Below are 24,222 nucleotides of genomic sequence, written 5' to 3'. Positions count from 1 at the left end.
TATAAAAACCGTTCCCAAACCCAACAAAGATCCAAGGCAACGTGCAGTGCTCAGTGATTCCCAAGGGATTGGATTACACCGAAATGTAGTAACGTGAGTTTGGTCGCGTGAGTTTGTCGCGTGAGTTTGTAGCGTGAGTTTGGTCGCGTGAGTTTGTAGCGTGAGTTTGTCACGTGAGTTTAGTCGCGTGAGTTTGGTCGCGTGAGTTTGTAGCGTGAGTTTGTCGCGTGAGTTTGGTCGCGTGAGCTTGTCGCGTGAGTTTGTAGCGTGAGTTTGTCGCGTGAGTTTGGTCGCGTGAATTTGTAGCGTGAGTTTGTCGCGTGAGTTTGGTCGCGTGAGTTTGTAGCGTGAGTTTGGTCGCGTGAGTTTGTCGCGTGAGTTTGTAGCGTGAGTTTGTAGCGTGAGTTTGTCGCGTGAGTTTGTAGCGTGAGTTTGTAGCGTGAGTTTGTAGCGTGAGTTTGTCGCGTGAGTTTGTAGCGTGAGTTTGTCGCGTGAGTTTGTAGCGTGAGTTTGTCGCGTGAGTTTGTCGCGTGAGTTTGTCGCGTGAGTTTGTAGCGTGAGTTTGTAGCGTGAGTTTGTCGCGTGAGTTTGTAGCGTGCGTTTGTAGTGTGAGTTTGTCGCGTGAGTTTGTCGCGTGAGTTTGTAGTGTGAGTTTGTCGCGTGAGTTTGTAGCGTGAGTTTGTAGCGTGAGTTTGTAGCGTGAGTTTGTCGCGTGAGTTTGTAGCGTGAGTTTGTAGCGTGAGTTTGTCGCGTGAGTTTGTAGCGTGAGTTTGTCGCGTGAGTTTGTAGCGTGAGTTTGTAGCGTGAGTTTGTAGCGTGAGTTTGTCGCGTGAGTTTGTAGCGTGAGTTTGTCGCGTGTGTTTGTCGCGTGAGTTTGTAGCGTGAGTTTGTCGCGTGAGTTTGTCGCGTGAGTTTGTCACGTGAGTTTGTCGCGTGAGTTTGTAGCGTGAGTTTGTCGCGTGAGTTTGTAGCGTGAGTTTGTCGCGTGAGTTTGTAGCGTGAGTTTGTCGCGTGAGTTTGTAGCGTGAGTTTGTAGCGTGAGTTTGTAGCGTGAGTTTGTAGCGTGAGTTTGTAGCGTGAGTTTGTCGCGTGAGTTTGTAGCGTGAGTTTGTCGCGTGAGTTTGTCGCGTGAGTTTGTCGCGTGAGTTTGTAGCGTGAGTTTGTAGCCCACTTTCATCCAAATCCGTTCAGAACTTTTCCAGATATCTTGTTCACAAACACACGAACACACACACACACGGACACGATCGAATGCATTACTCCCTGGCGGGAGTAATAATCCAAGAAGGGGAGAGGGGCTTGGAGAACATCAGGAGAAGGATTGGAGAGAAGAGAGGGAAATATAAGGGTAAAGGGAAGTAGATGTTGGGTACACCTGAGACACGTGTCAAAAAAAACTCACCCCTGCTCTTTTGTACTCTCATCAACTGTCCTCCATTCCTCCCTTCCTCCCTCCCTTCCTCCCTCACTCCCTCCCTTCCTCCCTCACTCCCTCCCTTCCTCCCTCTCTTCCTCCCTCTCTTCCTCCCTCTCTCCCTTCCTCTCTCCCTTCCTCCCTCCCTTCCTCCCTCCCTCTCTTCCTCTCTCTCTTCCTCTCTCCCTTCCTCTCTCCCCTCCTCTCTCCCCTCCTCTCTCCCCTCCTCTCTCCCCTCCTCCCTCCCTTCCTCCCTCCCTTCCTCCCTCCCTCTCTTCCTCTCTCCCTTCCTCTCTCCCTTCCTCTCTCCCCTCCTCTCTCCCCTCCTCTCTCCCCTCCTCTCTCCCCTCCTCCCTCCCTTCCTCCCTCCCTTCCTCCCTCCCTTCCTTCCTCCCTCCCTCCCTCTCTCTCTCTCTCTCTCCTACCCTCCCTCTCTCTCCCTCCCTCCCTTCCTCCATCCCTTCTTTCCTTCCCCTCTCCCCTCCTCCCCTCGCTGCTTTCGCTTCTGCCACTCATTCACTAATGTCCGATGTCTTTATCTCTCCATTCTCCATTGATCCTCTGCTAGTCGGTGAACCTGCTTGGGTTGTCCTCTGTCATTTAGCTCTTCATGAGCCTAGTTTGTGAATACAAAAAGACAATGGACTCACTACAGCAGTGATGTCATGCCAAATGTTGAAGTACCTCGGACCTGCAAAAAATGTCGGCCGTGACTTCATCGCCAGATCGACCATGACAACAAGTTTTAACATGACTGATGACAATAAACCATTTGAGTCCTCAAATGAGGGATAAACCTGGATGAATGGCCGAGGGATAAATGAGGGATAAATGAGGGATAAATGAGGGATAAATGAAATACGCACATCTTGCCATGATTAAGAAAACCTTGATGCTCACACAACTTAATCCCGCACTTCAGAATTCCTTTTTTTATGAAAAAGTCACATCAGTTAGTCTTTATGTTTATAAGAACCGTGTTTGACAAAACTATGTATTTTAAGAAACAAAGAGAAGAATTTTTCATTATTACCGCCGCCTTGGATGGATCAAGGTGCCGGAGCGGCGCTCCGGTGAGCTTCCGCACCACTACACCACTGCTCACTATCATGAGCATACCGAGTGTGTGCGCTCTACCGAGAGCCGTTCTCATTCAGTACCATGTGGTAAGGGCTGGTAGGGTGGTCCAAAGGTATGCAAACTCACCGCTAATTCTGAGCCAGTTATAAACTGCCATCCTGGTGTTTCACATGCAGATGATTAATCAACATGTGTGCCAACCCTCGGATGAACATTAAACTCGGCGTCATGTCTGTCGGCATTAGTTATTTTGTTGCTGTCATCCTTGGAGTCGACAAGAAAAGATAAAGCTTTGGGGCCGGGTAACCGTCCGACTGCAAAGAAGGAGAGCAGATACACATGATGTTAACATTTATAACGTCATGTTTATCTGCCCTGCTAACATGAGTCCGTGGTCTTTGATGGGAATGCTCCGGTACGTTCCGGCACCACTCCAGCCCTGACTATAGGGCCGACCTTCGCTCATACAACATGATCGCCATTCTTCACAAGAACAGTCACATCACTGATCCACTCAAAGTTCAACTAGTTGTAGGCATCCAAAGTTTTCCATGTCTTCACGTCTTCCAGGGAGTAAATACTTTCAGATAATTCACTAAATCTGAATATAAAATGGTTGGAAAGTTTGTCTTGTATCTGGACCTTGGTGTATTCGGCCATTCATCCAGGTCTGTGTTACCTCTCACACTTATTGCTATAATATCACTCCCTAGACAAAGTGCCCAAAGTATTGATATATCCACGCTTTGGGACAACCTTTGACCCTGATTATTTGGCCTTGAAAGAGCACAAAGCACAATAACTCAACCCATGGTGAACGTGGGTGTTTTGTGTTTGTTTGGTTTTACTGTTGCGGAGCTAAATTCTGCCCCGGATGGATTGAGTTGCTGCAGCGCTGCACACTACCATGGCCATTAATGCACCTTCATGGAAAAGCACCCAAACACTTCCATGCTATCCGTTTTTCATGTGTTGTGTGAAGTGAGAGTATTTAGATGTCATACCAAAAATTGGACTAGAAACACACCTCAGCATGTGCTACAGGTAACACCAACCTTCATAACTTTGCAAAACACAATATAAACGTCGATCATATTTTCTCCAAGAATGATACAAACTTTCTTGGGAGATGAAGGAAGAGGACTTTTTCAATACATTTAAAAGTTTTGAGACTTACTGTATCTAATCCTGTAAACTACTATCTATCTACATATTACATAGGCACAAATTCTGCTGACACTGCTAGGCCGTAACATCATATTGTTATTAGTTCAGCATGAAATTATCAGAGGAGGAAGTACAAAGTACAATCCGATGTTTTTGTCAAACCAAATCACTACAAACTTCTCCAATCAGCTACACCATTTTTACATTCGTTATAGTAACTTTGTTTCCCTTGCAGTGCTAATGCTTGTTGTTTAGTGTGAACCCCACCTCTCTTCTCCCTTCTCCCTCACCTCTTCGTGCTGTCTTCCATTCAGTGTGTGTGTAGCTTGTTCACCCCAATGTGTACTTCGATCTCCTCCTCTCCTTGATCTCACTCTCACTTATGCTCTGCTGTCGATGTTTCCCTCTTTCCATTTTGTTCCCTTCCATTGTGCTCTGGCTCTTCCACGAGCCTCGACCATGTATAAAAACACTCAAACACAGACAGGTTAGCTCTTATACTTTTATCTCTTACACTTTTATCCCTTACACTTTTAGCTCTTACACTTTTATCTCTTACACTTTTATCCCTTACACTTTTATCTCTTACACTTTTATCTCTTACACTTTTAGCTCTTACACTTTTATCCCTTACACTTTTAGCTCTTACACTTTTATCTCTTACACTTTTATCTCTTACACTTTTATCTCTTATACTTTTATCTCTAACACTTTTAGCTCTTACACTTTTATCCCTTACACTTTTATCTCTTATACTTTTATCTCTTACACTTTTAGCTCTTACACTTTTATCCCTTACACTTTTAGCTCTTACACTTTTATCCCTTACACTTTTATCTCTTACACTTTTATCTCTTATACTTTTATCTCTTACACTTTTAGCTCTTACACTTTTATCCCTTACACTTTTAGCTCTTACACTTTTATCTCTTACACTTTTATCTCTTACACTTTTATCCCTTACACTTTTATCTCTTACACTTTTATCTCTTACACTTTTAGCTCTTACACTTTTATCTCTTACACTTTTATCCCTTACACTTTTATCTCTTACACTTTTATCCCTTACACTTTTATCTCTTACACTTTTATCCCTTACACTTTTATCTCTTACACTTTTATCTCTTACACTTTTAGCTCTTACACTTTTATCCCTTACACTTTTAGCTCTTACACTTTTATCTCTTACACTTTTATCTCTTACACTTTTATCCCTTACACTTTTAGCTCTTACACTTTTAGCTCTTACACTTTTATCCCTTACACTTTTATCTCTTACACTTTTATCTCTTGCACTTTTAGCTCTTACACTTTTATCTCTTACACTTTTATCTCTTACACTTTTAGCCCTTATACTTTTATCTCTTACACTTTTATCTCTTACACTTTTAGCTCTTACACTTTTATCCCTTACACTTTTAGATCTTACACTTTTATCTCTTACACTTTTATCGCTTACACTTTTAGCTCTTACACTTTTATCTCTTACACTTTTATCTCTTACACTTTTAGCTCTTACACTTTTATCTCTTACACTTTTAGCTCTTACACTTTTAGCTCTTACACTTTTATCTCTTACACTTTTATCTCTTACACTTTTAGCTCTTACACTTTTGTCCCTTACACTTTTATCGCTTACACTTTTAGCTCTTACACTTTTAACTCTTACACTTTTATCTCTTACACTTTTAGCTCTTACACTTTTATCTCTTACACTTTTATCTCTTACACTTTTAGCTTACACTTTTATCCTTTACACTTTTAGCTCTTACACTTTTATCTATTACACTTTTATCCCTTGCACTTTTATCGCTTACACTTTTAGCTCTTACACTTTTATCTCTTACACTTTTATCTCTTACACTTTTAGCTCTTACACTTTTAGCTCTTACACTTTTATCTCTTACACTTTTAGCGCTTACACTTTTATCTCTTACACTTTTATCTCTTACACTTTTATCTCTTACACTTTTATCTCTTACACTTTTATCTCTTACACTTTTAGCTCTTACACTTTTAGCTCTTACACTTTTAGCTCTTACACTTTTAGCTCTCACACTTTTATCTCTTACACTTTTAGCTCTTATACTTTTAGCTCTTACACTTTTATCTCTTATACTTTTATCTCTTACACTTTTAGCTCTTATACTTTTAGCTCTTACACTTTTATCTCTTACACTTTTATCTCTTACACTTTTATCTCTTACACTTTTATCTCTTACACTTTTATCTCTTACACTTTTAGCTCTTACACTTTTAGCTCTTACACTTTTAGCTCTCACACTTTTATCTCTTACACTTTTAGCTCTTATACTTTTAGCTCTTACACTTTTATCTCTTATACTTTTATCTCTTACACTTTTAGCTCTTATACTTTTATCTCTTACACTTTTATCTCTTACACTTTTATCTCTTACACTTTTAGCTCTTACACTTTTTCTCTTACACTTTTTATCTTACACTTTTAGCTTTTATACTTTTATCTCTTACACTTTTATCTTACACTTTTAGCGCTTACACTTTTATCTCTTAAACTTTTAGCGCTTACACTTTTATCTCTTAAACTTTTATCTCTTACACTTTTTGCTCTTACACTTTTAGCTCTTACACTTTTATCCCTTACACTTTTATCTCTTATACTTTTATCTCTTATACTTTTATCTCTTACACTTTTAGCTCTTATACTTTTATCTCTTACACTTTTAGCTCTTACACTTTTAGCTCTTACACTTTTAGCTCTTACACTTTTATCCCTTACACTTTTATCTCTTACACTTTTAGCTCTTACACTTTTATCTCTTACACTTTTAGCTCTTACACTTTTATCCCTTACACTTTTAGCTCTTACACTTTTATCTCTTATACTTTTATCTCTTACACTTTTAGCTCTTACACTTTTAGCTCTTACACTTTTAGCTCTTACACTTTTATCCCTTACACTTTTATCTCTTACACTTTTAGCTCTTACACTTTTATCTCTTACACTTTTAGCTCTTACACTTTTATCCCTTACACTTTTAGCTTTTCCACTTTTATCTCTTGCACTTTTATCTCTTATACTTTTATCTCTTACACTTTTAGCTCTTACACTTTTATCTCTTACACTTTTTACACTTTTAGCTCTTACACTTTTAGCTCTTACACTTTTATCTCTTACACTTTTAGCTCTTACACTTTTAGCTCTTACACTTTTAGCTCTTACACTTTTATCGCTTACACTTTTATCTCTTACACTTTTATCTCTTACACTTTTATCTCTTACACTTTTAGCTCTTACACTTTTTCTCTTACACTTTTTCTCTTACACTTTTAGCTTTTATACTTTTATCTCTTACACTTTTATCTTACACTTTTAGCGCTTACACTTTTATCTCTTAAACTTTTAGCGCTTACACTTTTATCTCTTAAACTTTTATCTCTTACACTTTTTGCTCTTACACTTTTAGCTCTTACACTTTTATCCCTTACACTTTTATCTCTTATACTTTTATCTCTTATACTTTTATCTCTTACACTTTTAGCTCTTATACTTTTATCTCTTACACTTTTAGCTCTTACACTTTTAGCTCTTACACTTTTAGCTCTTACACTTTTATCCCTTACACTTTTATCTCTTACACTTTTAGCTCTTACACTTTTATCTCTTACACTTTTAGCTCTTACACTTTTATCCCTTACACTTTTAGCTCTTACACTTTTATCTCTTATACTTTTATCTCTTACACTTTTAGCTCTTATACTTTTATCTCTTACACTTTTAGCTCTTACACTTTTAGCTCTTACACTTTTAGCTCTTACACTTTTATCCCTTACACTTTTATCTCTTACACTTTTAGCTCTTACACTTTTATCTCTTACACTTTTAGCTCTTACACTTTTATCCCTTACACTTTTAGCTCTTCCACTTTTATCTCTTACACTTTTATCTCTTATACTTTTATCTCTTACACTTTTAGCTCTTACACTTTTATCTCTTACACTTTTTACACTTTTAGCTCTTACACTTTTAGCTCTTACACTTTTATCCCTTACACTTTTAGCTCTTACACTTTTATCTCTTACACTTTTAGCTCTTACACTTTTAGCTCTTACACTTTTATCTCTTACACTTTTATCGCTTACACTTTTATCTCTTACACTTTTATCTCTTACACTTTTATCTCTTACACTTTTAGCTCTTACACTTTTTCTCTTACACTTTTTCTCTTACACTTTTAGCTTTTATACTTTTATCTCTTACACTTTTATCTTACACTTTTAGCGCTTACACTTTTATCTCTTAAACTTTTAGCGCTTACACTTTTATCTCTTAAACTTTTATCTCTTACACTTTTTGCTCTTACACTTTTAGCTCTTATACTTTTATCTCTTACACTTTTATCTCTTACACTTTTATCGCTTACACTTTTATCTCTTACACTTTTATCTCTTACACTTTTAGCGCTTACACTTTTAGCTCTTACACTTTTATCTCTTACACTTTTAGCTCTTATACTTTATCTCTTACACTTTTAGCTCTTAAACTTTTAGCTCTTACACTTTTATCTCTTACACTTTTAGCTCTTATACTTTTATCTCTTACACTTTTATCTCTTATACTTTTAGCTCTTACACTTTTAGCTCTTACACTTTTAGCTCTTACACTTTTATCTCTTACACTTTTAGCTCTTATACTTTTATGTCTTACACTTTTATCTCTTATACTTTTAGCTCTTACACTTTTAGCTCTTACACTTTTAGCTCTTACACTTTTAGCTCTTACACTTTTATCTCTTACACTTTTAGCTCTTATACTTTTATCTCTTACACTTTTATCTCTTATACTTTTAGCTCTTACACTTTTAGCTCTTCCACTTTTATCTCTTACACATTTAGCTCTTATACTTTTATCTCTTACACTTTTATCTCTTATACTTTTAGCTCTTACACTTTTAGCTCTTACACTTTTAGCTCTTACACTTTTAGCTCTTACACTTTTATCTCTTACACTTTTAGCTCTTATACTTTTATCTCTTACACTTTTAGCTCTTACACTTTTATCCCTTACACTTTTAGCTCTTCCACTTTTAGCTCTTCCACTTTTAGCTCTTACACTTTTAGCTCTTACACTTTTATCTCTTATACTTTTATCTCTTACACTTTTAGCTCTTACACTTTTAGCTCTTACACTTTTATCCCTTACACTTTTAGCTCTTACACTTTTATCTCTTACACTTTTTACACTTTTAGCTCTTACACTTTTAGCTCTTACACTTTTATCCCTTACACTTTTATCTCTTACACTTTTAGCTCTTATACTTTTATCGCTTACACTTTTAGCTCTTATACTTTTATCTCTTACACTTTTAGCTCTTATACTTTTAGCTCTTACACTTTTAGCTCTTACACTTTTAGCTCTTACACTTTTATCACTTACACTTTTAGCTCTTACACTTTTATCTCTTACACTTTTAGCTCTTACACTTTTAGCTCTTACACTTTTATCGCTTACACTTTTATCTCTTACACTTTTATCTCTTACACTTTTATCTCTTACACTTTTATCTCTTACACTTTTAGCTCTTACACTTTTTCTCTTACACTTTTAGCTCTTATACTTTTATCTCTTACACTTTTATCTTACACTTTTAGCGCTTACACTTTTATCTCTTACACTTTTATCTCTTACACTTTTTGCTCTTACACTTTTAGCTCTTATACTTTTATCTCTTACACTTTTATCTCTTACACTTTTAGCGCTTACACTTTTATCTCTTACACTTTTATCTCTTACACTTTTAGCACTTACACTTTTAGCTCTTACACTTTTATCTCTTACACTTTTAGCTCTTATACTTTATCTCTTACACTTTTAGCTCTTACACTTTTAGCTCTTACACTTTTATCTCTTACACTTTTAGCTCTTGTACTTTTATCTCTTACACTTTTATCTCTTATACTTTTAGCTCTTACACTTTTAGCTCTTACACTTTTAGCTCTTACACTTTTATCTCTTACACTTTTAGCTCTTATACTTTTATCTCTTACACTTTTATCTCTTATACTTTTAGCTCTTACACTTTTAGCTCTTACACTTTTAGCTCTTACACTTTTAGCTCTTACACTTTTATCTCTTACACTTTTAGCTCTTATACTTTTATCTCTTACACTTTTATCTCTTATACTTTTAGCTCTTCCACTTTTAGCTCTTCCACTTTTATCTCTTACACTTTTAGCTCTTATACTTTTATCTCTTACACTTTTATCTCTTATACTTTTAGCTCTTACACTTTTAGCTCTTACACTTTTAGCTCTTACACTTTTAGCTCTTACACTTTTAGCTCTTACACTTTTATCTCTTACACTTTTAGCTCTTATACTTTTATCTCTTACACTTTTATCTCTTATACTTTTAGTGCTTACACTTTTAGCTCTTACACTTTTATCTCTTACACTTTTAGCTCTTATACTTTATCTCTTACACTTTTAGCTCTTACACTTTTAGCTCTTACACTTTTATCTCTTACACTTTTAGCTCTCATACTTTTATCTCTTACGCTTTTATCTCTTATACTTTTAGCTCGTACACTTTTAGCTCTTACACTTTTAGCTCTTACACTTTTAGCTCTTACACTTTTATCTCTTACACTTTTAGCTCTTATACTTTTATCTCTTACACTTTTATCTCTTATACTTTTAGCTCTTACACTTTTATCTCTTACACTTTTAGCTCTTATACTTTTATCTCTTACACTTTTATCTCTGATACTTTTAGCTCTTACACTTTTAGCTCTTATACTTTATCTCTTACACTTTTAGCTCTTACACTTTTAGCTCTTACACTTTTATCTCTTACAGTTTTAGCTCTTACACTTTTACCTCTTACACTTTTCGCTCTTATACTTTTACCTCTTACACTTTTAGCTCTTATACTTTTACCTCTTACACTTTTAGCTCTTATACTTTTATCACTTACACTTTTAGCTCTTATACTTTTAGCTCTTACACTTTTATCTCTTACACTTTTATCTCTTACACTTTTTACACTTTTAGCTCTTACACTTTTAGATCTTACACTTTTATCTATTACACTTTTAGCTCTTATACTTTTATCGCTTACACTTTTAGCTCTTATACTTTTATCTCTTACACTTTTAGCTCTTATACTTTTAGCTCTTACACTTTTAGCTCTTACACTTTTAGCTCTTACACTTTTAGCTCTTACACTTTTAGCTCTTACACTTTATCGCTTACACTTTTAGCTCTTACACTTTTAGCTCTTACACTTTTAGCTCTTACACTTTTAGCTCTTACACTTTTATCTCTTACACTTTTAGCTCTTACACTTTTATCTCTTATACTTTTACCTCTTACACTTTTAGCTCTTACACTTTTACCTCTTACACTTTTACCTCTTACACTTTTACCTCTTACACGAGCCTCGACTTGGTACACAATTTTTTTATTTTTTTTAAGGTGAACGTGACTAGATTTGAACAGCCTTGGGTAACATTTCATCTTTTTGTCGTTATTGTTGTGCCCAGGGGTGAAAGCAGCACAGTCATATAATTACCAGTTGTAAAAACTCACTATATCACAGGCATTCTGCCATTTTCAGTGCCAAGCACTACTTAGTAAGCACGGCCCAGTAACACCTGCAGCTGAACATTCTGTGGTTGCTTTGGAATCGCTTGGAATTTTGCCAAAACATTACACACGTGACTATTTTCTTTATAGACACCAAATTTATACGATGGACAATTCCAGTTAACCAAGCATGGTCCCCACAACAGTATCAGATGTTCAACAATATGTCATGATTGTCAAAAAATATGTCAAAGGCCAGAGCAATGAATTTGTCGAAGTTTGCGAGCATTCCGCATCGAAAAGCCATGTTTTGGTCGACATTAGCAGCATGGATACAAGTAACGACAAGGAAACTGCGTCCATTCATGAAATTCAGTGGTCAATGAGACTTTCCTTTTGGAAATGGAAATGGATTTGGAAATTTTGGAAATGAGAAATTTGGAAATGGAAATGGAAATTTTGGAATGGGACATTCCTTTTGCAGTCCATGCCGGTCTAGGAATACATCAAAAATGAGACCCACGGTGGCAACGATTAAACTAACCCTCGATGGGTGCACCCCTGGGTATGCTCATTCTGTGCGGATGGGTATACCCAAGAGGTACACATCTAGCCAGGTTTTTTTGTAAAATGTATTGGATAAGAACTTGCACGATTGCCTCATTAGTTGCTGCTTGCCTTCAAGTTTGACATCATGGATGGACTCTAGGTTTGATTCCTGAGGCCCAGGATCATACTACTAACTGCCGTGTTGTTGATAGAATAGAGGGGATGTTTCATAGAACATGCTGTCCTATGGAAAAGATGAAAATCCAGTTGTCCTCTATGCCAGGAGTTGCTTGTTGATGTTAAAAGAAACCTTGACATCTTCAAGCGATGCATTCAGCTAAACAAGTCCATAAATCATTCCCAGCAGTTTCACGTTTACTGCTGCCATTTGCTGGTTGCCCATTGTACAAAAACCCATTGTAACAAACGTTCTGTTTATCCTGTCATCCATACTTGTACGGCATGTAGCTACCTGCCTTGCCATGCATTCCAGCCTCGTGCTCTTTCTCTCACCACCTGCATTGCTGCTATCATTGTGTTTACTGGGTTCCCAAGTGGAATGGCCTCTGTGTTTCAATGAAGGTTTGTAGGTGGCAATTTGGAATTACGATGCTCAAACGTGTGATACAATCTCCCACCAAAAGTCATGGTGCACCCCTTTCCAGTTGTGAGAAGGAAATAAATCACCGTGGTGGACCTTTTCATCAAATCATCAAAAGTTCCACCACAGTCCACCTCCTTTCTGGTCTAGCACCCTCTACTCTTTGCATGTTCTGGATTTTTGAAATCTGGCCTATGTTGACTTTTTGGCCTATGGTGACCTTAAAAATAATTGGTGGCTGAATTCAGTGACCATATATGTAGATCTGTTCAAATTTCAAGTCAATCGAATAAGAATTGAGGATTTTAGAAAAATATCACCTGAGTTGTTGACCTTTGGCCTATGCTGACCTGAAAATAATTGATTGAATTAAATTACCAAATATGCAAATCCTGTTCAAATTTCAAGTCAATCGGATGAAAATTTAGGATTTCATAAATTGCACCTAAATTGTTGACCTTTTGGCTTATGTTAACCTCAAAAATAATTGGAGGTTCATTTCAGTGGCCTGATGTGTAAATCATTTTCGAATCTCAAGTAAAACACATGAAAATTGATGATTTTAGAAATTTGACAAAGTTGTTGACCTTTTGACCTCAAAATCAATAAGCTTTTTGCTTATGATCAACTCCATTTCTTGAAGTTTCATGAAGATCGGTTTAAAATTGTGACCTGTAGGTGACTGACATACAGACAAACAGATAAACAAGAGGACGTCATGCAAAGCACGATACTTGCAAAATCCACCCCCCCCCTCCCCCCCCCCCCCCAATTTGCTTCAGCAAATTGTCCATTTCATCAAGATTGAAGATTTTGATCAAGACTCGGGTCAATAGTGATTTTGTGACGATTTTTCAAATGAAAATTGATGATTTTAGAAGTTTCACCTTGAGTTGACCTTTGACCTTTTGACCTCAAAAATAGTTGGTTTCCCAATTCAATGAGGCGCTATGCAAACGCTGTTAAATTTTCAAGTCAATCGAATGAAAATTGATGATTTTTCAGATGAAAATTGATATTGGAAGTTTAACCTTGAGCTGACCTTTGACCTTTTGACCTCAAAAATAGTTGGTTTCCCTATTTAGTGACTCGATATGCAAATGCTGTTCAATGTTCAAGTCAATAAGGATGAAAATTGACTGTTTTTCAGATGAAAATTGATGATTTTGGAAGTTTGACCTTGAGTTGACCTTTGACCTTTTTACCACAAAAATAGTTTGTTTCCCAATTGATTGACTCAATATACAAATGCTGTTCAATTTTCAAGGCAATCGGATTAAAAATGGCGATTTTAGAAATTTGACCTCCAGATGACCTTTGACCTCAACATCAATAGTCTTCTCAATTGTGACGTCCTCTACAGCTTGGTGAAGTTTCGTGACGATCGGTTTAGAATTGTGGACCTGTAGGCCGGTGACAAACAAACAAACAAACAGACAAACAGACAAACAGACAAACAGACAAACAGACAAACAGACAAACAGACAAACAGACAAACAGACAAACAGACAGAATAACAAACGCAACCGACCAATAAACTTGAAAAATCTTAGATTTTGCAAGTAACAAACAGAATAACACACATGACCATCCAATATACTTGAAAATCTTCCATATTCGCAAGTAACAAATAGACAGACAGACAGGCAGGGACGAAAACATAACCTCTATCAACTTTTGGTGGCAGAGGTAAATGTCAGTGTCCTATGATTTCATGAAACAACACAACAAGGGCTTCTTTACCATCTACCCAACACCATAGTGATCTGTTTACGGTGCATGCAATCCAACTATATGGACATTGGTAGTTTTAAGTAAACTGTATCGATGTTAGGAGGCAGCGAACAAAACCTCCACCATATTTGTGTCCCTAACAAATGGATGGCTTTGAAGCAAAATACAATGCTGCATACAAGCCTCCATATCCCTCAGTAATAATTCCATAATGAGATTTCTCTCCTTAAAATAGTGTTATCCTTTTGGGGTATGGATGAAATACATTAATGAAGTTCAGAATGTGTATATTAGCATGCTCCGAGTGTCACAAAGAAGAAGAACCCACCTCAATGTAAATTAAGTTAGGCCGACTGTCCGGGTAAGAGCGTTTATGTGTCTCCACACGGAGGAGTAGAGTTGTGTTATTTCGGTCGGGCTTATGGGTAATAATTCCCCTGGGTGTAAAGGCCTCTTGTAATTTTGCCCTTCGTTTTTACATTCATCAAAAAGTCATGCAACAAATGCTCCATTCACCACAACACCGGCAGGGCGAGCAAAAACCCCACAGTTGCCCGGTAGGACTAAACCCCGCCCCTCCTACAACCGACGTCACGCAAACCTTCTCGATGAAGGACGAGGCTACGCCTCGATGACGCGTGTAAAAGGAAACCATGCCCCTGAGCTTTGTGAGTGGTTGAGGAATGATGGAGTGATTCAATCGAGCTTGGCGATTGGTGATGTGACGTCAGGCAGCTCTGGCTGAAAAGGATAAGGATGAAGATTTCACCTGAATCGCTCTCTTTTTGTTCTGGTTTTGGTCGGGGCAGTCTCTCTGGCCTGGTCACTTGCTCTTCATCTCTTCTTTCTTGGTCTCTGACGAAGGAGGACAGGATGCGATCGTGCGGCGCTTCGTGTGGGGTGCGCCTAAGAGATGGTCGGAGCTCGGTGGAGCCGAACGAGAAGACCAAAGGAGGAGCTCTTGCCTGTTTGCCTCGCACCGGCGACTGCTGTGGACGTGATTTCGCGCCAACGCGTTTTCCCATGCAGGGAAGCCAGACCTGTAAACCACACCAAACCCTTGTTGAGACCGGAGCTAAGTGGCTGCACAACACTGAACATTTATTTTCGTTATTTTTCCCTTGTTTGTGTTTTTGAGTCCGTGTGGAGGGACCCTTATTTAGAACTTTTAGTTTATCTCACCTTCCCTGTTACTTTGCATTATTTAAATTTTAAATAAACCCCGTATTGATTGCATTTCTTTGTCGTGCCTGTTTTGTTCGTTTATTTGTTTGTGGGGCGAGGAATAAACCCCTGTCGTGGCTGCCCGTTCGGGTAAGGCCTCGGGTCCTCCCCCACGCACGCCAAAGAGATAATCCTGCCAGGTTGGCCTTGTACGCCTCGGAGTAAAGCTCGGTTTGCCCTGAGGTGTTCACTACAGGGTCGACACGACAATAGTATACAAGAAAAGTGATTATTATGATTATTATTATGTGATGTTATTGTTATTTTTTAATGATTATTATTGCTGTCTGCATATAAAAGAGTTTGCATAATTTAGAAAGTCAACACAGTGTGTTCCTTTAGCAAATGAATCATTAAGCGCATAATGAAGAAATATTTCCTTAAAAATAAAAATTACTGTGACCTTGTTAAAGTAATCACTGATACAGTTCGGCTTGTACGCCTCGGTAAGCCTTGTACGCCTTAAAGTAGTAATCACTGATCTTGTTAAAGTAATCACTGATCTTGTTAAGTAATCACTGATGTTGTTAAAGTAGTAATCACTGATCTTGTTAAAGTAGTAATCACTGATCTTGTTAAGTAATCACTGATCTTGTTAAAGTAGTAATCACTGATCTTGTTAAGTAATCACTGATCTTAAAGTAGTAATCATCATTGATCTTGTTAAAGTGGTAATCACTGATCTTGTTAAAGTAGTAATCACTGATTTTGTTAAAATAATCACTGATCTTGTTAAGTAATCACTGATATTGTTAAGTAATCACTGATATTGTTAAAGTAGTGATCACTGATATTGTTAAAGTAAACAATTATCTTGTTAAGTAATCACTGATCTTGTAAAAGTAGTAATGACTGATGTTGTTAAAGTAAACACTGATCTTGTTAAGTAATCACTGATATTGTTAAGTAATCACTGATCTTGTAAAAGTAGTAATGACTGATGTTGTTAAAGTAAACAATTATCTTGTTAAGTAATCACTGATCTTGTAAAAGTAGTAATGACTGATGTTGTTAAAGTAAACAATTATCTTGTTAAGTAATCACTGATCTCGTAAAATTAGTAATGACTGATGTTGTTAAAGTAAACACTGATCTTGTTAAGTAATCACTGATATTGTTAAGTAATCACTGATCTTGTAAAAGTAGTAATGACTGATGTTGTTAAAGTAAACAATTATCTTGTTAAGTAATCACTGATCTTGTAAAAGTAGTAATGACTGATGTGGTTAAAGTAAACACTGATCTTGTTAAGTAATCACTGATATTGTTAAAGTAGTAATGACTGATCTTGTTAAGTAATCACTGATCTTGTTAAAGTAATCACTGATCTTGTTAAGTAATCACTGATCTTGTTAAGTAATCACTGATCTTGTTAAAGTAATCACTGATCTTGTTAAGTAATCACTGATCTTGTTAAGTAATCACTGATCTTGTTAAAGTAATGACTGGTCTTGTTAAGTACATATATTAAACTGAAACTTTCAAATTCACAAGACTTACAACTAAACAATGCAAAGAAGTCAAAACTTTCAATATATAACTTCTCATTTAAGAGCAAATTACCAATATAAACTAGAGATTGCACATGAAATCTGAATTTGCAAGAGAAAGATTACACTACTGTAAGTCAGAACCAGTTTAGCGTTGAAATCACAGATTGTACAATTTTTTTGACAGATTCTTTTAAAGAAATTTAATCTGCAAGTTAAAAACACAAGTTTCAGTTGGAGCCATATATGGCAGGTAACACCATCTGATTTTCAGGGGGAACCACCAGGTTTGCACATCAACCCAATGCTGGGGTTTGCAATTTAAATCAGGAATGTAAATCAAACCCGTGTTTGTAAATTAAACCAGGGTTAGGAGATTAAACATGGCTTTGCAAATGAAATCAGGGTTTGCAAATTAAATCAGGATATGTATATTAAACCTCGCTCTGTAAATTAAATCAGGCTTTGTAAATCAAACCAGGGTTTAGGAGATTAAACCAGGCTTTGCAAATTAAACCGGAGTTTGTATATTAAAGTGGGTTTGTATAATAACCCAGAGTTTGCAAATTAAACTGGGGTTTGTAAATTAAACCAGGGTTTGGAGATTAAACCAGGCTGTGCAAATTAAACCGGGGTTCGTATATTAAACTGGGTTTGTATATTAACCCAGGGTTTGCAAATTAAACTGGGGTTTGTAAATACAACCTGGGTTTGTAAATTAAACGGTTAAATAAAACATGGGTTTGTATATTAACCCGGGTTTTCCAAATTAAACTGGTGTTTGTAAATAAAACATAGGTTTGTAAATTAAACCGGGGTTCGTATATTAAACTGGGTTTGTATATTAACCCAGGGTTTGCAAATTAAACTGGGGTTTGTAAATACAACCTGGGTTTGTAAATTAAACGGTTAAATAAAACATGGGTTTGTATATTAACCCGGGTTTTCCAAATTAAACTGGTGTTTGTAAATAAAACATAGGTTTGTAAATTAAACCGGGGTTTGTAAATAAAACCTGGGTTTGTCAATTAAATGGTTAAATAAAACCTGGGTTTGTAAATAAAATATTGGGTTTGTAAATTAAATCGAGGTTTGTAAGTTAACCCGGGGTATGTAAATTAAACCTTGGTTTGTAAATAAAACCTGGATTTGTAAATTAAACCAGGAGTTGTACATTAACTCAGGGTTCGTGGATTAAACCGGGGTTTGTAAATAAAACCTGGGTTTGTCAATTAAATGGTTAAATAAAACCTGGGTTTGTAAATAAAATATTGGGTTTGTAAATTAAATCGAGGTTTGTAAGTTAACCCGGGGTATGTAAATTAAACCTTGGTTTGTAAATAAAACCTGGATTTGTAAATTAAACCAGGAGTTGTACATTAACTCGGGGTTCGTGGATTAAACCGGGGTTTGTAAATAAAACCTGGGTTTGTAAAATAAAACATGGGTTCGTAAATAAAACGACGGTTTGTAAATTAGACCTGGATTTGTAAATTAAACCAGGAGTTGTACATTAACTCGGGGTTCGTGGATTAAACCGGGGTTTGTAAATAAAACCTGGGTTTGTAAAATAAAACATGGGTTCGTAAATAAAACGACGGTTTGTAAATTAGACCTGGATTTGTAAATTAAACCAGGAGTTGTACATTAACTCGGGGTTCGTGGATTAAACCGGGGTTTGTAAATAAAACCTGGGTTTGTAAAATGAAACCTGGGTTCGTAAATAAAATATTGGGTTTGTAAATTAAATCGAGGTTTGTAAGTTAACCCGGGGTATGTAAATTAAACCTTGGTTTGTAAATAAAACCTGGATTTGTAAATTAAACCGGGTTTGTAAATTAAACCAGGAGTTGTACATTAACTCGGGGTTCGTGGATTAAACCGGGGTTTGTAAATAAAACCTGCGTTTGTAAAATAAAACCTGGGTTCGTAAATAAAATATTGGGTTTGTAAATTAAATCGAGGTTTGTAAGTTAACCCGGGGTATGTAAATTAAACCTTGGTTTGTAAATAAAACCTGGATTTGTAAATTAAACCGGGTTTGTAAATTAAACCAGGAGTTGTACATTAACTCGGGGTTCGTGGATTAAACCGGGGTTTGTAAATAAAACCTGGGTTTGTCAATTAAATGGTTAAATAAAACCTGGGTTTGTAAATAAAATATTGGGTTTGTAAATTAAACCAGGGGTTGTACATTAACTCGGGGTTCGTGGATTAAACCGGGGTTTGTAAATAAAACCTGGGTTTGTCAATTAAATGGTTAAATAAAACCTGGGTTTGTAAATTAAACCAGGAGTTGTACATTAACTCAGGGTTCGTGGATTAAACCGGGGTTTGTAAATAAAACCTGGGTTTGTCAATTAAATGGTTAAATAAAACCTGGGTTTGTAAATAAAATATTGGGTTTGTAAATTAAACCAGGGGTTGTACATTAACTCGGGGTTCGTGGATTAAACCGGGGTTTGTAAATAAAACCGGGGTTTGTAAAATAAAACATGGGTTCGTAAATAAAACGACGGTTTGTAAATTAGACCTGTATTTGCAGATTACACCAATGTCTGTTGGTTAAAACGGAGTTTTCAAACGAATACAAAGTTTCCAAGTGCCAAATTTACAATCCACTTTCGGAAGTGTACAGTATATGATCGTCCTGGTTCTTTAGTTCAGCCGCAGACACGTGATATGCCCCAAACCGAGGCGGTTTTTGATGCTCACCTGGCCCAGGTTGGTGAATCCAAACTTGGCTGCGATGCTTTCGGCCTCCGCAGAACCCCCTCGCACTCGCACGGCCCAATGGTTCGTGTAGAGCGGTGAGAGGTGCTTGGAGAGCACGGATCCTGGGACGAGAGCCAAAGGCAAAACGAGCCAGAGCATCGAGACACCGACAAGCATGGCGAGTCGTCCGTCTCCCTGTCTGCCCTGAGCACCCACTGTCCCTTCCTAGTTCCTGTGTCCTGCTTTCTAAATCAAACTCTCCTGCGCTCTTATTCTTCTTCTTTCGCTTTTTTTGCCCGTTCCTCACCCGCTCTTTCGCTCTAACTCACGTTCGCACTTCTGAACCACCGTGATTACTTACTCACCATATATTTAGTTGAACACAAACTCAGTGAATTATTTTGCTCTCCCAGCCCCTCTCCTTCTCTTTCCTCGCGGGGTTCAAGGGCCAGAAAGTTGAAAGAATGGGAGTGGGCGTGGCGTGGGCGGAGAAAGGATGCGAGAAATAGGCGGGAATTCATACCCACGGGTTTACGAATGGGAATTGAAATTCAACAGGATTGAAGATAGTGGTGACGATATGGAAGGAAGCCCTGTGACCTTATCTATCTTTAGGCAAACACGAAGGGAAACACATTTATAATGTGACACAAAAGGTGAGACGGAAGCATTTTTGGAATTCGTGGATGGATTCCAGAGATCAGTTTACTCGGGAGTTTAATATCTGAGCAATGTATCGTGTAGGTATTACGAACCACCACCCAAAAGGTTACCATTGAAGGTAAATCACCGGTAGAAAAAATTTCTTTATAACAACTACATTTACATTTTCATTTCATCCTTACTTTTGTGCTTGAGGAGCTGCTTGAAGCGTTTAATCCTCGTCAAAACGACGTGTTATAAGGGACCATCTATTAATGACGTACGCAGGTAAGACATTCAACCTACCTCAGTGAGAAACTTGCTCAGAATCTCTTAAACATGAAAATCTTACTTGAATCTTTCTTAAACAAACATAAAGCAATCTTAAACATGAAAACCTGAGTAATCTTTCTTGAATTATATTTTCAGGTTTGTCCATCAATTACATCAGCATCATCATTAATTTTGAAACTTTTTATTCACACAATTTTACGTAAAAGGAGGTGTATAAATATGCTAGTGGGGTATGCTTACATCTTGTAAGCAATAAGTAAGTACCGTACGCACATAATAAATAGAAGCTTTATGATTATAGACAAGCATCGCTGGCCTGCTGCTGGATATAGTTTTTTATATTGTTTTTTTTTTACGGACATTTTAAATGTTTTACGGACGCTTTTATGGGTATTACATATATTTTTATTGAAGTTTTTATTTCACAGTTTACAGTTATATAAATTACGATTTTCAAATGTTAGATATTGATTGAGGTTTGTTTTTATTTTTTACGGACACGTTTAGGGTTTTTTTTACATACATTATTATCATTTACAGACGCTTTCTGACAGTTCTGTGATTTTTCCCGGTGTAGTGGCTTCGATGTCGGTCATCACGCCAAATTTCAGCTTTCTATGACACCCGGAAGGTACCGAACATTAATATGGACCAGTCAGTCATGCAGTGAGTCAGTGATGAGAATGAGCTTTATATATATTAGATGTAAAGATATTAGATATAAAGATATTAGATACACACTTTTTGGTGAGTCATCAAAGACAGCGTAGACAGAAAAGCGCACTACAGAGTCTCCCAAGCATGTACCACGTGCAATGCCAATAGCAGTTTTAAAACATCCAAATAACCAGACCCAATCACTGTCTCACCCTTAATTGATGAAACCAGGTTGACGGCTGACGGGTGTGTAGCATTGGGATTCTCATTTACGTGCTTTTTGTGAATGTCTGCAGCTGTGGAGGAACCCGGGTAGGGTTTGAAAGAGCTGACCTCGTGTAGCTTTCCTTGGTTGCTTTATGCAGCTTTATTTGGTGGGAATAGCATGTGGGTTAATTTATATCAATTATAGCCACCTGTGGTAATTTTGTTAGGTGGAAGCTGATTGGTCATTCCGTCCAATTAGGGGTGAGAGATCTGGGGTATTCAACAATTTATGGAGTGTTAAAAGTTCCAAAGAGCACAATGAGCTCCATCATTAGGAAATGGAAAGAATATCGAACTACCCAGGCTCTTCCTAGAGCGGGTCATCTGACCAAACTGAGCGACGACGCAATAATTACCTTGGTCAGGGAGGTGACCAAGAAACTAATGACAACTCTGACAGATCTACAGAGATCCTTGGCTGATATAGGACAACCTGCTGGAAGGACAAGAGTCTCTGCAGCACTTCACAAATCTCAGCTTTATGGGAAAGTGGCCAGATAGAAACCACTCCTGAGAAAAAGTCACATGACAACACACCTGGAGTTTACAAAAAGGCACGTGAAAGCCAGAGAGCATGAGGCAAAAGATTATGTGATCCGATGAGACAAAATTGAACTCTTTGGCCTGAATGCAAAGTGCTGCAACTCGCAGAGACCAACACCAACAACAACAACAACAACAACAACAACAGGCATTTTAAGGCCATTTCCCTTGCGAAAGCGGGGGTTAGCCTTGAGGGCCCCATGACAATCTTCTCCATTTTGCCCTATTTTCTGCATCTCCCCTTGTTAACCCCTTGCCCGCATTTCTTCTTCCACCGCCTTTAGCCAAGTCTTTCCCGTCCTCTACTTCCTTCTACATTCATTTCCATCACTCTTCTCAACCAGTCACTTTCATCCTTCCTCAACACATGACCAAACCATCTCAACCTGTTTCTCTTCACAGCATCAATCACAGGCTCTATTCCCATCATCTTTCGCAATTCATCATTTGCCTTCCCCTCTCTCAACGATACTCCACACATCCATCGAACCATTCGCATTTACACCCTTTCCAGCCTTCATTGCTGCTCTACGTTCATTACCCATGTCTCGCTCCCATAAATCATAACACATCTCACACCTGCAGCATACACCTTTCCCTTCAGCTTCAATGACACTCCCCTCATCGTCAGCACGCTACTCGATTCCCGAAACCTCTTCCATGCACATCTCACTCGAGCAACCGTTGCCGAGTCTGATCCACCTTCTCCATTCAGCATGTCTCCGAGGTAGCAAAATGTTTTCACACCTTCCAGCTTCACGCGTCTCCAAGATCCAACTCAACATTTCCTCCATTTGCACCTCCCTCTGTGCACACCTTACACTTGAATGTAGCTGCCACACTGGTTAATGAAAATCTCAGACCACTACATTTTTGATGACCCCACTCAGCACACATTGTACATTGAATGGAGTTCACTCCTACACCCTTCCTGCACACAGCACAGGGCCACTTCCCAGTTCTTTCCACCTCACCAAATGCTTTACCACTTGCCATCACCTTCGTTTTTCTGATATTCACCTTCAGAACTTTTGTCCCCATACATTCTTTCCACTTGTTCATCTTCTCCTTCAGTCCATCCATACTTTTTTTTTTTTTTTTTTTTTTTTTGTATACTGAATCGAGCTCGTGAAAGAGCTAACATTTACTTCACAAACAAATCAACCAGACAAACAAAACACACAAAAAGAGGGAGCGGAAAACAAGATGGGGAGAGAAGGGGAAGCACACAAACACAACATTTGAGAGCAGGGAGATGTGTGGAAGGGAGAGGGCTTGGGGGGAGGAGGCGTGGGAAGGGGGGGGGGTGGAGGGAGAAGTATAAAACACAAGGACACCAAGGACTTCCAGGACAGAAGTTGGTATTTCAAAAAAGTGGAATTGGGGTGAAATTAGCGGGGGTAGAAAAGATCAAGGTTTTGGATGGGGGAAGATAAGAGATGGTGGTGAACAGCAGTTTTAAAGACCTGGAGGGTGGAGTGGGATTGAAGAGAGTGAGGGAGTTTGTTCCAGAGGCGGGAGAAAAGAGGAATGAAGGAGTGAAGGTGAGCAGAGAGTCTTGATTTTGGCAGTTTGACCATAAGAGGGTTGCAGGCAGATCTTGTGCGACCTGTAGGAATATTTGCGGGACAGAGCCCAGAGAGAGCTGGGGGGGCAAGGCCAGAGAGGAGTCGGTAGAAGATGGAAAGACCACCAACCTGCCTGCGGTGAGTGAGTGAGAGGCCCTTGGAGTTAGCTTCATCGCGGGAGATTCCAATGATTCTGAATGCTTTGGTTTCAACAGCGTGAAGACGAGCTAGGTGTGAGGCAGGAGCACCAGCCCAGAGGGGAGAGCAGTATTCCATTGAGCTGCGGATGAAAGCCTTGTATGTGGTGAGGAGCTCAGGTGTGCCAAGGAAGGACTTTGCACGACGGAGGATGGCCAGTCGGCGACTGGCTTTGGAGGCCAGATTTGAAATGTGGTTTTCCCAGGAAAGATCATGGCAGATAGTGAGACCCAAAAGCTTGAGTGACAGAACTTCTTGGAGAGGATTATTCAGAAAGTGGATGGGAGGGTTGTCCAGTCGGTCTTTTCGGAGAGACATCGTAAGAGTGTGAGATTTGTCAGGATTGAAAGACATGTTCCACATGTTTGCCCAGTCTGTGATTTTGTCCAGGTCTGCAGAGAGTGAGGAGGCAGCAGACTGCCGCAATCAACACCAGATCATCTGCATACAACAACTCCCACGGTAAACCCTCCTTTACATTCTGAGCCAGCACCTCCATCACAGCTACAAATA

The 24,222-nt window shown here is 38.2% G+C and overlaps 1 protein-coding gene across 4 annotated transcripts in view; it reads right to left on the bottom strand.

The window, feature by feature from the left end:
- Positions 1–20,006, bottom strand: part of LOC137422018 (proprotein convertase subtilisin/kexin type 6-like) — a 288,832-nt gene extending 268,826 nt beyond the window's left edge. For all 4 annotated transcript variants that reach the window (XR_013622625.1, XM_068108687.2, XM_078772998.1 and 1 more), the window contains exon 1: positions 19,541–20,006. Coding sequence is in view for 3 of the 4 variants with exons in the window: in XM_068108687.2 (XP_067964788.1) it covers positions 19,541–19,717 (177 nt within the window). In the remaining variant the exon portion in view is untranslated. The remainder of the gene's footprint in view (positions 1–19,540) is intronic.
- Between the last annotated feature and the right edge of the window lie 4,216 nt (positions 20,007–24,222).

Source organism: Myxine glutinosa, chromosome 2, assembly GCF_964187855.1.
Source record: "Myxine glutinosa chromosome 2, kmMyxGlut1.1, whole genome shotgun sequence".
Taxonomy (NCBI): domain Eukaryota; kingdom Metazoa; phylum Chordata; class Myxini; order Myxiniformes; family Myxinidae; genus Myxine; species Myxine glutinosa.
This window is presented reverse-complemented; position numbering and strand designations above follow the sequence as displayed.